General features: G+C 39.2%; 1 protein-coding gene across 4 annotated transcripts in view; it reads right to left on the bottom strand.

The window, feature by feature from the left end:
- The window catches only part of GRIA3 (glutamate ionotropic receptor AMPA type subunit 3), a 311,313-nt gene that overhangs the window by 163,945 nt on the left and 134,651 nt on the right, over positions 1-12,717 (bottom strand). For all 4 annotated transcript variants that reach the window (XM_063634906.1, XM_063634907.1, XM_055269444.2 and 1 more), the window contains one exon: positions 2,003-2,190. In XM_063634906.1, coding sequence (XP_063490976.1) covers positions 2,003-2,190 — 188 coding nt within the window. The remainder of the gene's footprint in view (positions 1-2,002; positions 2,191-12,717) is intronic.

The raw sequence follows: 12,717 nt of genomic DNA, 5'->3' as shown, positions 1-12,717 counted from the left end.
CTGCTTTTCTATTACATAATGCTGAAAAATCCCAGACTGCAGTATAAAGTTCTATAAAATCCAAAAGACTTTAACAGAGTATAAGATATCTAAGAAGCCAAAGTCACTAATACAAAAGAAGAAAAACAAAGTATGACAAGGAGGATGTTCTTCTGCTTTGGGCTATTAAGTAGGTCACCCACTAAAAGGCTATTTTGGTATAAAATTTTAGAGGGCATGTAGTACATACACCAACATCACTGACCTGATTCTTCACTTTCAAGATCTAAGAAAATCAAAGGAAGGTATTTTTTTTCTGGGGGGGGAGGGGAAGGGGCAGATAGATCATTTGTGTAGCTCTAGAGAATGTTAGTTGAGAAACTTGATTTAACCAGGCTAGTGCTCTAGATTTTCTGTGAAGTATGATTCACTAGAGGGTAATGCTGATCTTAACAAGGGGACACTTTGTATTTCTACGATATAGAGTCAGCAATTTCCCTCCTTCCCTTTCTCCCTTTGTCCATTCCTCCCTTCCTTCCTTCTCTTCCCTTCTCTTTCCTTTTGTCACCTATTTTCGTTTGCATTTCTCTTCTTATGGGGGCATATCTGACAAATTATTAATATTTAATTTGCTATAAAACAGCTCTCCCAGGCAATAGCTGCTCACTATAATTTCAATCTCTGAAGCTGTTTTGGGCCCTAGGTACACTGGAATTGAATTAGAATGGAAATGTTTCCCTTACAGTTTTGTTTATGGCAGTGTGGGCACTTTGTTATTAACTGGCAAATTGAAACTTCTAAGGAAAGTAATAAACTTTCTTCACATTTCAGCTTGACTCTATCCTGAACAGATCTGGTTTAGGGTGAAACATTTCTTCTAATGTTTTTTAGTCTTAAATTTAAATATCCAAGCTTAATAATGAATATATTTTGGCCCATTGAATTCTATTTTTAAAAGCATAAACATTTTTCTCATATGCCACATCTTATTTAAAAATGGTCTTGCTCTGTTGCCCAGGCTGGAGTGCAGTGGTGCAATCACAGCTCACTGCAACCTCTGCCTCCCGGGTTCAAGCGATTCTTGTGCCTCAGTCTCCTGAGTAGCTGGGATCACAGGCGCCCGCCACCATGCCCAGTTAATTTTTGTATTTTTAATAGAGATGGGGTTTCACCATGTTGGCCTTTAAAATAACATAATTTGTTTGAGACAGAGCAAGACTCTGTCTCAAAAAAATTATGTTATTTTAAAGTAATACAAGATCTTATTTCTCCTTTGAGAAATTATGGGACAGTGATAACTTGTTGCCCACATTGTCAGCATGTAATGGGTCTTAAATGAATATCTGTGGAGTGAATGAATTAAAAAGTTATAAAATGGGAAAAAATGGTCTTAAATTGTTCTCTCTCTCTCTCTCTCTCTCTGATCCAGAGGGATAATCTGCAAAAATATAGACAAATTCAAAACTTAGTGAGTACTGTCCTGACAGTCTGTCTATCCATAGTTATCAAGAATGGGTGGTGATCTTTAGAAAGGTCTGGAAATAGTATGTATTCCAGCAATGAGGCTCCTGAAACAAAAACCCTATCCCTCTGCACTACTTAGTCCCTTGTCTGTTCCCTGTTGGGAATAAGGTATGGGAAAGGAAGGGGATTACTTTGAAAGTCAGTTGTCTATGAAACAGAGGTGTGGAGGGATATGTTTATCTGATAGGTAGCATTAAATTGCAAATACTTCCAGATTAATCATGGTATGCAATTTTCAACAGCTTAGATTTTCTTCTCTTTTCTTTCTTTCTTTCTTTCTTTCTTTCTTTCTTTCTTTCTTTCTTTCTTTCTTTCTTTCTTTCTTTCTTTCTTTTTTTTTTTTCTGCAGCCACTGGGGAGGAAAAAAGGATTAGAGAGACTATCAAAAACTGTTGGCACGTTTAGTCTGTTGGCTACTTAATTTATTAGCAGATATGGGAGCTGCCTCAGGTTGATAATTTAACATGTTGGCTGGCGGTGAAATAAATCTCAAACGTACCTGTTCCAAAATTGTGTTAATCCTTTCGACTTCGCAGTCAATCAAGTATCGCTTTTCCTGCCTCCTGTCCATTTCTTCAATGATGCGCCTGAATTCCTGGACGTCCTTTATGTTTCCCACAGACCTTGCTGTCACTTGCCAGTTGTTTTGCACTGCTGCTTCCATAATCGCTTGGAGGATGGAAAATCCTGAAGGAAGGAAAAACAGCTTCAGTGATTTAAAAATCTTTCTGTAGGTATTAAAGATTCTACTGAATTTCTATTCACAGTCCATCAGGTACCTTTGAACCTTATCCATTATGGAAAGCAGGCTTACTCATAACCTCAGCCTTAACCCTCCAGACAGTTCACACTTCCATTTTGTTGTAAAGGAAGGAAGATTCTACAACTTTTGGGCACCAGGCATCAAGTGTCTACATGAGAGCTCACAGCTGAATTATATTATCTAATTGTTTTTATTGACATGCACTATCAAAATATCTATGGAATAAAATCAAGAACTTCTTACAACTGCCTGCAATTTCCTTACTGCAGTTGAAGCTCATTTATTTCATCTTCTATATAAGCATTCTGGCAAATTAGAGATAACTTCAGTAGAGATAGAGCCTCATTATAATATGGCTTCTCCTTACATAGAAAGACTATCCAACAAGGTAAATTATGTCTCCCAAGTAAAATAATTTTATGAAAACCTGAAAAAGACAGTCTATAACAAAGATATCATACTCGTGAGCTCTTGATCACAACATTATGAAAAAGTTCAGTCATATTAAGCTTTCCTGAGTTCTTTCCCTTTCTCAATTAAATTTACCAGGAATTCCTTGTTCCTTTTTATCTAATTTACGTTAGATAACTGTTAGCTACTATTACCCTGGATCTATGTTGAATGAGAAAAAGAGAAAAGATCTGATGCTTGAGTTTTGGGTAACCTTTTTGGAGTTAGGGTTTAAGAAGTTGGGACGAACAAAATATCTAAAGTATGATCCATAAGAATAGCACAAGAATTTTCCACATGCTGGTCTTTTAGAGTATTCATGTCTCTAATATTACATTGTGTCTATAGTTTTGCTTCTGGTTTGAATCCGTATCTGAATATAACTTCAACTATAGATATAATTTTATTGGGATATTGCCAAAAGCAGCTCATTTCTTCCCATAAACCTAGTTTTTCATTTATATTCAAGTAATGACTAATGGGAGTGGGTGATAGGGATGATTTGCAAAGCCAAAATGATCCATGCCATAGCAATTTGATGACTGGAGGAGAAGAGAATGGGAGAGGATTGCGATGCCCTTTGAGCATATTCCAGGTTCTGTGCTGTTTCGGGCTCACCCTTTAGTGTAAGCAGGCTACAATTCGGAATTTTCTTCATTGTACCATAGAAAATGGTATTGACATTTGAAGAGCACGCTTCAGGGAGATGGCAGCAGTGACTCAGCCGGTCATTATGACTCCTTTGTGTGCTGGGTGTATGCAGGAAGAAGATCACAAATGAGACCCAAGCACTTGGTAATTTCCAAATGAGCAATTTCAGCACAGGAGCTCAAAATTACAGATCAGAGTAAATTACCATTGCTTTAAATGTTAATTCTTTCTCTTTTTAAACCAACCACGCATATTTATTTCTCAGATTTACATTTTCGTGTGGGTTGTTGATGTGCTCTCTGCTTCAGTGGGAGTTGAGGGGACATGGTAGGCCAAGGCATGGGATTGAGAAATAAACATAGAAAGAAAGAGATTAAGGCAATTGAAAATCTTTCTTAAGCAGTGCACGCTAAAGCCTCATTATTTTGAATCTCACTAATTAAGAATTTATGAAACTTTATCAAGGACTGAGTTGAATTTTACTTTTGTACTATTTACGAAGAAAACATTGGCTAAATAATAATGTTAATGAAAGTGGACAGAGTCTTTAATATATTTAAAGTAAACTTTTTTAAAGGCCCTTTAGCAGAATACAGCTGTTCATGTGTTGAATCAAAATAAGCCTTCTCGTAATCTCTACTCATTGGTCTTATTCCACCATTTGGGATGACGCAGAGCAAATTTAACCCCTTTTGCATGTGTCAGTCCTTCACATTTTTGAAGGCAGTTAGCATGTTTCCCCTTAACATTCTTTTCCTCAGGCTAAAGATGTCCCAGTCCTTCCACTGTTACTTTTATGGCATGATGACAAGTTCCCTCACTGTTCGCTGTCTCCTATGAATATCTGTCAATATTTTATTGATCCTGATAATTCCAATGTGATCTGATCAGTATGGACGACAATGAGATTATTGCTTGCTTTGACATGGGTTGTTATTTTAGCAGCCTTTGCCAATATTTTTAAATACCCAAATTATATTGTTAATTAGTATCAAGCTTGGATTCAACTAAAACATGGCAGTTCTCTCCATAAAAATCTTTCGTCTGGAAAGACTCACCATCCTTGTATCAAGATTTATTCCATTCCAACTTGCTTTTATCTCCCTTTGTTTAATCCCTCACCCCATTCCAGTCCCCACTTCTCCCTTAGTTTCAAATTCATTCAAATCTGGAAAATGGCCTCACTCACTTATTCAGTACTCCAGGCAGCCACACTTGTCTGTCCATTTAACAGGCACATCTGTCTACACCTGCAGACCTTTCTGGATTATCTTCTTTGCCCATGAAACTTCCTTTACTGACTTCTCATTAATTTCTCCAGAAATTAGTAGATTTAAATTCATGGTAAATTAATTACAAGCAATGGAGAAATGGGTTTAAAGAATTATGTCACAGACATTTAAAATTTTAAAATAAAACTGGATAAAGAAATTATAGTAAATACACATAGAATACTATGCTATTGTTTAAAAGACAGCTCAATCTGTATATACTAACAAGAAAAGATTTGTACAGTATATATAATATATTGGGTAATAGGTAACAATAGAAAAACAAGCTGTAAAATAGCATTTATGTTATAATTCTATTTTGTAAAGAAACTATATGTTTCTAGATGTGTGGAAAAAATCTGAAGGAATTGGCAGAGTTATCTCTGAGATGTAGGATTAGCAAGAACTTTTATTTTCACTGCCATTTATTTATGTAAAATTTGGCCCTTTTACAAGAAGCAGGTATTATTTTTTGTAAGTACAAAAACAATAAAGATTAAAAAGAAGTACAACTCATGCTGTCCTCTCAGAACATAGGCTTCTGGAAGACATAGATGATAGATGAGAGCTCCTCTGTAGGCTGCATACTGCCACAAATGAGAGGCATTTTACTAAACACTGACTTACAGATCTTTTTATGCTTTTGTTCTTTGAACCATGTGAATGTATTACCTATTCAAAAATTAAGTAGAAAAAGCACACTGCTTTTTAATGAGGGCATGTCTGGGCCTCCTGGGCTATGAGCCTTGCTCACATTTTTTGAGCAAGTCAGAACCGTGGCTGAATACTGCAGTGTCTTTTACCATGCAGGATTTCTCTGTGTTTGCTTAAGCATGTGGCTGTGTACTATAGAAGCCTGGGGGGAATGGTCACCTCAGCTCAGTACCTGTCACTGAGCAGCCCAAGAAAAGCTTTAATTTGTTTTCATACCTAATTTATTGTAGTTTGACTGTTTCCTGATGAAGCTGACCAAAGAGAGTAAATATGCGCTTGAGGGAGAAAAAAAAAAAAAAGAGAAAAATCTGACACAGGAGGCAGAGAAAAAAACAGGCATTGGTGCTTGTAGGAGGAGAGGTACGTAACAAACCCTTGGTTTTGTAAAAATAAGCCTGCTGTTTTAGCAGCTTCAGAATTGTCATCCACTCTCTATGAGCTTTAACGTGCCCAATTTTGCAACACTAAAAACTACTTTTACTTGAGCAGCAAATTCTCTCATTCTGATTCCAGACTGCTGTTGCTATCCACTTTCCCCTTCTTCCTCATTTTAAAGAATGGTAGTTACCATATAGGTAAGTGGGTGAATGCTAGATTGTCATCTGCATTATACCAATATAACATAGTTTGCGGCAAGGAGTGGGAAGGAAATTATGGATGAAGAACTGGGCTGCAGCTATGACCAATTTAATCCTACTGGAGTGGTGGTTGGGCTACTCTTGGCAAATAAGGTGTGACAATCTTGGCAAAGGGTAGTGTGGTGGATGCTGTGCTGTACCACCCAGATCCTCCTTCAGCACCATATAACTTATTCCTTCAGTTTTTGGAAAAGTTGCAGCTTAAGGTTATGACCGTCTCCTGGGGTATCCTGCATCCAATGACTGACTGCCACAGGATAGAAAGGCACAACCCTCATACCCCCAGCGAGGTAACTCTAAGGGTAAGTCATCCTAGCTTCAGAGCTCCCTGAAGGGAGCTGAGGCTTTGTTATGACTGTACCATAGCTCATTTTCTCTTTGTGCCCAAACCTGCGTCCTTCTCTTCTTCCCACAATTGCTGACAATGAGAGTACCAGCCAATAAACTTCTTGCATGTGAATCTCTATTTCAGTTTGTTTCTGGGGGATTCATCCGTGACTGTGAGGTTGATCTCATGACAGGGATAGCATCAGATACAAAAAGACCTCAAATATACAATTGTCAAAATCATTTTCACAGGGGAAAGAAGGCCAGGATTTTGTTCAATGTATAAACAAGTGAAAAACCGCTCCATGCTGAACACATTTAGTATTTGATCTGAAAACACAGAAGAACAGTAAGTAGGATATTGACATATGGAAGTTCATAATAAAGATACCCAAGAAAATATAGTTGAGGATAATTTTGTTCCTGTTGTGCATCTTCCAGCAGGGACTATCACCACCTGCTGTCAGCTGTGAATCTGTACCAGATCTCTCAGAGCCACATCATTTGTACTTCTGACGGGGTCTTTTAACAGTCCCCCAAATGATGGAAGTTGCTGATATTGATGAACTGGCTTCTCATGAGTGTTGACATTTATAGCAATTTGAGTCTGGCTGTGATTCTCAGAGGGTTTGCCATAAAGCCCCAAAAAGGTTTACTGGCCCTCTCGAAATGTTCTAGAGAGGCAAGTTGGTCTTTCCCAGAGGGTAATTCGATAATTTTCCAGTGGCCTGTGCTAGAAATTACCTTGTCAATATTTTCAGGTCGATAAAGAGAGGCTTAAAGTGGCCCATGAAAACTCCTGTAGCTTACAATTATTAGACATAGAACCACAGTATTACAGGCTAGTACTCTTACAGATGACTCAGAGAAGTAGGATACAATTTTTAAAGCTCTGTAACTCTTTTCAAATGAAATTTTTATGGAAGCCCAATATCTAAGACAGGTAAAAGTGGAGCTTCTCAGGTTTGAGGGGTGGTGCTCAGACAGGGGAAGTGACTTGCCAAATATCACACAGTTAGTTTAGAATCTAAAGCGAGACTGGAATCTAAGCAAGCAGAGCTGGAGCTAAGGTGAGGCAGGTGAAGCACCTAGGGTAAATATTCAAGGAGGCACTCTCTGTGGGTTGCTCAAGTGCAGCCTCACTTACCTTGCCCTAGTATTGACCCTGTAAGCAAGTCTCTTGGCTTCCAATTTAGTGGTCTTCCAAGTGCATCATGTCCAACTTACTTTATAGCTCTCATTTTAAGATGACCCTTAGCAACATTTTGGTGTGGACAGAATTTAACTCCTCATGTCCTTTTCTCTTCTCTTTTTGATGTCACACAACATCCTGATGTTTGCTTCCCTGTCTCCCCAGTACCTTGAGTAGGCCTATCACTACCAATCCCAGTCTTTTTCTTCCTCTTTCCCCATATTAAAACTTTCCTATCCTATGCTCAATTTCCTCAGCACCATTCCCTTTTCCAGGTGCCAGTGTAAAAATAGCTAATGGCATAATGTGTTATCCTTTCAGCGAACACACGTACGTTTTAGCAGTGACCTTAACATGAATGAGTTTCGAAGGAAAACAAAGGAGAATGTTAACATTGTTTTTGAGTCTGCCCATCTTATGGGGTCATTCAGATGATGAATTTGAAAGTTGGTGATGTGCTTGATGATCTTACGGAGTTTAACAAATGAACAGCTTGTAGATATGGGGTATCTCAGGGGCCAGTGGGGTGGGAAGACAATGGTGAGACAGGTCCCCAGAAGGTTAGTGTCCATTCCTGTCTATATTACTCAACTGAAATCAGCTGAAAAAACCATTTCTTTCTTTCCTTTTCTGTGTCTTCACCTACCTCAATGCTGGTTGCACATTACAGTCACCCTAAGAAGTATGAAAAATGGATTGCCAAGGCTTACTCTGGAGTAATAAAATAATGATCTCTCAGAGTGATTCCTGGGCTTTGTTTTGTTTTATTTTAATCTCCCTGGGGGATTCTCATGTACAGCCAGAGTGGAGAATCACTGACCTATTCTAAGGGCTACCCAATACAAATGTGGCATATTAAAGCAGGCCTTTTTTTTTTTTTTTTTTTTTTTTTTTTTTTTTCCTGAGATGTTCTTCATGACCAGCAGAAAGGTTCTGGGTGAGAAAGGCATGTTTCAAGAAGGGCTATATACCACCTAGACATCAGCAAATAAAGACACAGAGGCAAGAAGGGAGGGCTCAGGCCAGGGTTACAAATTGCTTCTTCCTGTGGTAGATGAAGAATCTGGAAACCTTGAGTACAGTATGTGGGAAGCAAACCTAGATGTACTCAAAGCACTTTACAAATATCTTTCCTTTTCTGAGGTAGCATCTGGGTATTTCTCTCTAAGTATAAAATTAATATATTCAGTTTGGACATTTGGAAAAACATAGAAAGTACAAAAATTAAAAGAAAAAGTATAGGTGACTTTATCCCTCTTTACATTCTATTTTATATAAATAGACTTCACACTTTTTATTTTAGCAAAATGGATTGTAATGCAGTCATTGATCACTTAACGATGGGGATACGTTCTGAGAAATGCGTTGTTAGGTGATTTTGTCATTTTGCAAACATCATAGAGTGTATTCCACAAACCTACATGGAATAGCCTCCTACACACTTAGGCTATATGGCATAGCGTATTGCTCCTAGGATACAAACCTGTACAGCATGTTACTGTACTGAATACTGTAGGTGATATGGTTTGGCTGTATCCCCACCCAAACCTCAATTTGAATTGTATCTCCCAGAATTCCCCTGTGTTGTTGGAGTGGCCCAGGGGGAGGTAATTGAATCACGGGGGTTGGGCTTTCATGTGCTATTATTGTGATAGTGAATAAGTTTCACAAGATCTGATGGGTTTATCAGGGGTTTCTGCTTTTGCTTCCTCCTCATTTTTCCTTGCCGCTGCCATGTAAGAAGTGCCTTTTGCCTCCTGCTATGATCTGAGGCTTCCCCAGCCACGTGGAACTGTACGTCCATATTAAACGTCTTTTTGTTCCCACTTTCGGGTATGTCTTTATCAGCAGTGTGAAAACGAACTAATACAGTAAATTGGTGCCAGTAGAGTGGGGGGTTGCTGAAAAGATACCCAAAAATGTGGAAGCAACTTTCAAACTGGGTAACAGGCAGAGGTTGGAACAGTTTGGAGGGCTCGGAAGAAGACAGGAAAATGTGGGAAAGTTTGGAACCTCCTAGAAGTTCGAATTGCTTTGACAAAATTGCTGATAGTGATATGAACAATAAGGTCCAGGCTGAGGTGGTCTCACATGGAGATGAGGAACTTGTTGGGAACTGGAGCAAAGGTGACTCTTGTTGTGTTTTAGCAAAGAGACTGGTGGCATTTTGCCCTTGCCCTAGAGATCTGTGGAAGTTTGAACTTGAGAGAGATGATTTAGGGTGTCTGGCAGAAGAAATTTCTAAGCAGCAAGGCATTTAAAACTTGGGTGCTGTTAAAAGATACACCTAATGCTAAATGACGAGTTAATGGGTGCAGGAAATCAACATGGCACATGGATACATATGTAACAAAACTGCACATTGTGCACATGTACCCTAAAACCCTAAAGTATAATAAAAAAAAAAAAAAGCACTCCATCTTTAAAGGGAAACAGAGCATTAAAGTTCAGAAAATTTGCAGCCTGACGATGCAGTAGACAAGAAAAAAACATTTGTTGAGGAGAAATTCAACCGGGCTGCAGAAATTTGCATAAGTAGCAAGGAGCCTAACATTAATCCCCAATACCTTGGGGAAAATGTCTCCAGGCCATGTCAGAGACCTTCACAGCAGCCCCTCCCATCACAGGCCCAGAGACCCAGGAAGAAAAAGTGGTTTTGTGGGCCAGGCCCAGGGTCCTCGTGCTGTGTGCAGCCCAGGGACTTGGTGCCTTGTGTCCCAGCTGCTCCAGCCATGGCTGAAAGGGGCCAACGTAGAGCTCAGGCTGCAGCTTCAGAGGGTAGAAGCCCCAAGCCTTGGCGGCTTCCATGTGGTGTTGAGCCTGTGGCGGCACAGAAGTCAAGAATTGAGGTTTGGAAACCTCCGCCTAGATTTCAGAAGATGTATGGAAATGCCTGGCTGCCCAGGCAAAAGTTTGCTGCAGGGGTGGGACCCTCATGGAGAACCTCTGCTAGGGCAATGCAGAAGGGAAATGTGGGGTCAGAGCCCCTACACAGAGTCCCTATTGGGGCACTGCCTAATGGAGCTGTGAGAAGAGAAGCACCATCCTCCAGACCCCAGAATGGTAAATCCACTGACAGCTTGCACCGTGCACCTGGAAAAGCCGCAGACACTCAACATTAGCCCATGAAAGCAGCTGGGAGGAAGGTTGTACCCTGCAAAGCCACAGGGGTGGAGCTGCCCAAGACCATGGGAACCCACCTCTTGCATCAGTGTGACCTGGAGTCAAAGGAGATCATTTCGGAGCTTTAAAATTTGACTGCCCTGCTGGATTTTGGACTTGCATGGGCCCTGTAACCCCTTTGTTTTGGCCAATCTCTCCCATTTAGAATGGCTGTATTTACAAAATACCTGTACCTCCATTGTATCTAAGAAGTAACTAGCTTGCTTTTGATTTTACAGGCTCATAGGTAGAAGGGATTTGCCTTGTCTCAGATGAGACTTTGGACTGTGGACTTTTGGATTAATGCTGAAATGAGTTAAGACTTTGGGGGACTGTTGGGAAGGCATGATTGGTTTTGAAATGTGAGGACATGAGATTTGGAGAGGCCGGGGCAGAATGATATGGTTTGGCTGTGTCCCCATCCAAATCTCAACTTAAATTGTATCTCCTAGAATTTCCCTGTGTTGTGGGAGGGGCCCAGGGGCGGTTAATTAGATCATGGGGGCTGGTCTTTCTCATCCTATTCTCATGATAGTGAATAAATCTCAAGAGATCTGATGGGTTTATCAGAGGTTTCTGCTTTTGCTTCCTCCTCATTTTTTCTTGCTGCTGCCATGTAAGAAGTGCCTTTTGCCTCCCGCCATAATTCTGAGGCCTCCCCAGCCATGTGGAACTGTAAGTCCAATTAAATCTTTTTTTGTTCCCAGTTTCGGGTATGTCTTTATCAGCAGCATGAAAGTGAACTAATACAGTAGGCAACTGTAGCACGATGTTAAATATTTGTGTATCTAAACATATCTAAGCATAGAAAAGACACAGTAAAAGTATAGTATTATAATTTTATGGGACCACTGTCATATATGTAGTCTGTCGTTGACTAAAATGCCATTATGTGGTGCATGACTGTATTTGTGTCCTGCCTTTAAAAAATCTAGCATTATATCATGAACATTTTCTTGTTATTAAACATTTTCCAACATGAGTTTTAATGATGACATAGTATTCCAACTTTTAGACATACTGTAACTTATTTAACTATTCTACAACATGAACATTTCAATGTTTTCTAATCTGTCCTTATTATGAATAATGCCGTGCTGACAACGCTCATACAGCATCTCTAATTATTTTCATAGAATAAACATCTCAAAGTAGGAATACGGGGCCAAACATTTATGGACATGTTTAAGGCTCTTGATACATACTGCCAAATTGCCCTCCAGAAAGGTTGTCCCACTTTATGTTCCCATTAGCAGCTTATGAGAGTACTTGTCTCTCTGTCCCCTTGCCAGCATTGAACAATATATTTGCCCATTTGGTAGGTGAATAAAGAGGATTCTCTTTTTTGTTAGCATTTCTTTATTAGTAAAGCTAGTGACTTTTTAATTTTTTTGTCCATGTTTATTCATCATTTCGAGTACTGCCTGTTTATTTCCTTTGTCCAACTTTTTAGTGATGTTAATGTCTTTATTACTGATTTATAAGAGCCTTTATATATTGACATTGTCTTGACATATGCCATATATTTAATCCAGTTTATTTTACTTTTAATGTTTATGATACATTTTCATGAATAAAAGTTTGACATTTTAATGAAATTAATATTCTTCTTCATCAAAAAATCACGTGAATGATGAATAAAATTTGCTTATTTTTTTAGAGATGGGGTCTTGCTATGTTGCCCAGGCTGGTCTGAAACTCTTGGGCTCAAGCAATCCACCTGCCTTGGCTTCCCAAAATGCTGGGATTACAGGTGTGAGCCACTGCGCCTGACCAAAATTTGCTCTTCTACTCTTATTCTAGTGCTCACCTGGGCTTTAAACCCAAACTTATGCCAACCACTCTTTCCATTTCTTGCAATGTCTTTGGTCTCCACAGAATTTCCAATAAATTTCCCTTGCATATTGTGGCCAAGTAAAGCAATGGGGAAGCTAGATATGGAGTGCAAAGGTGATTTCTGAGACAGAAGTAAAGAAAAAATAGAGGCAGAGGAAAGAGAAAGATGATGAGCTCAATTTAGTTATTTCATGGTATGTTTTCCCATAT

This window comes from Symphalangus syndactylus, chromosome X (assembly GCF_028878055.3).
Source record: "Symphalangus syndactylus isolate Jambi chromosome X, NHGRI_mSymSyn1-v2.1_pri, whole genome shotgun sequence".
Lineage (NCBI taxonomy): Eukaryota > Metazoa > Chordata > Mammalia > Primates > Hylobatidae > Symphalangus > Symphalangus syndactylus.
The sequence above is the reverse complement of the archived record's forward strand: the minus strand, read 5'-3'. Positions and strand labels throughout refer to the sequence as shown.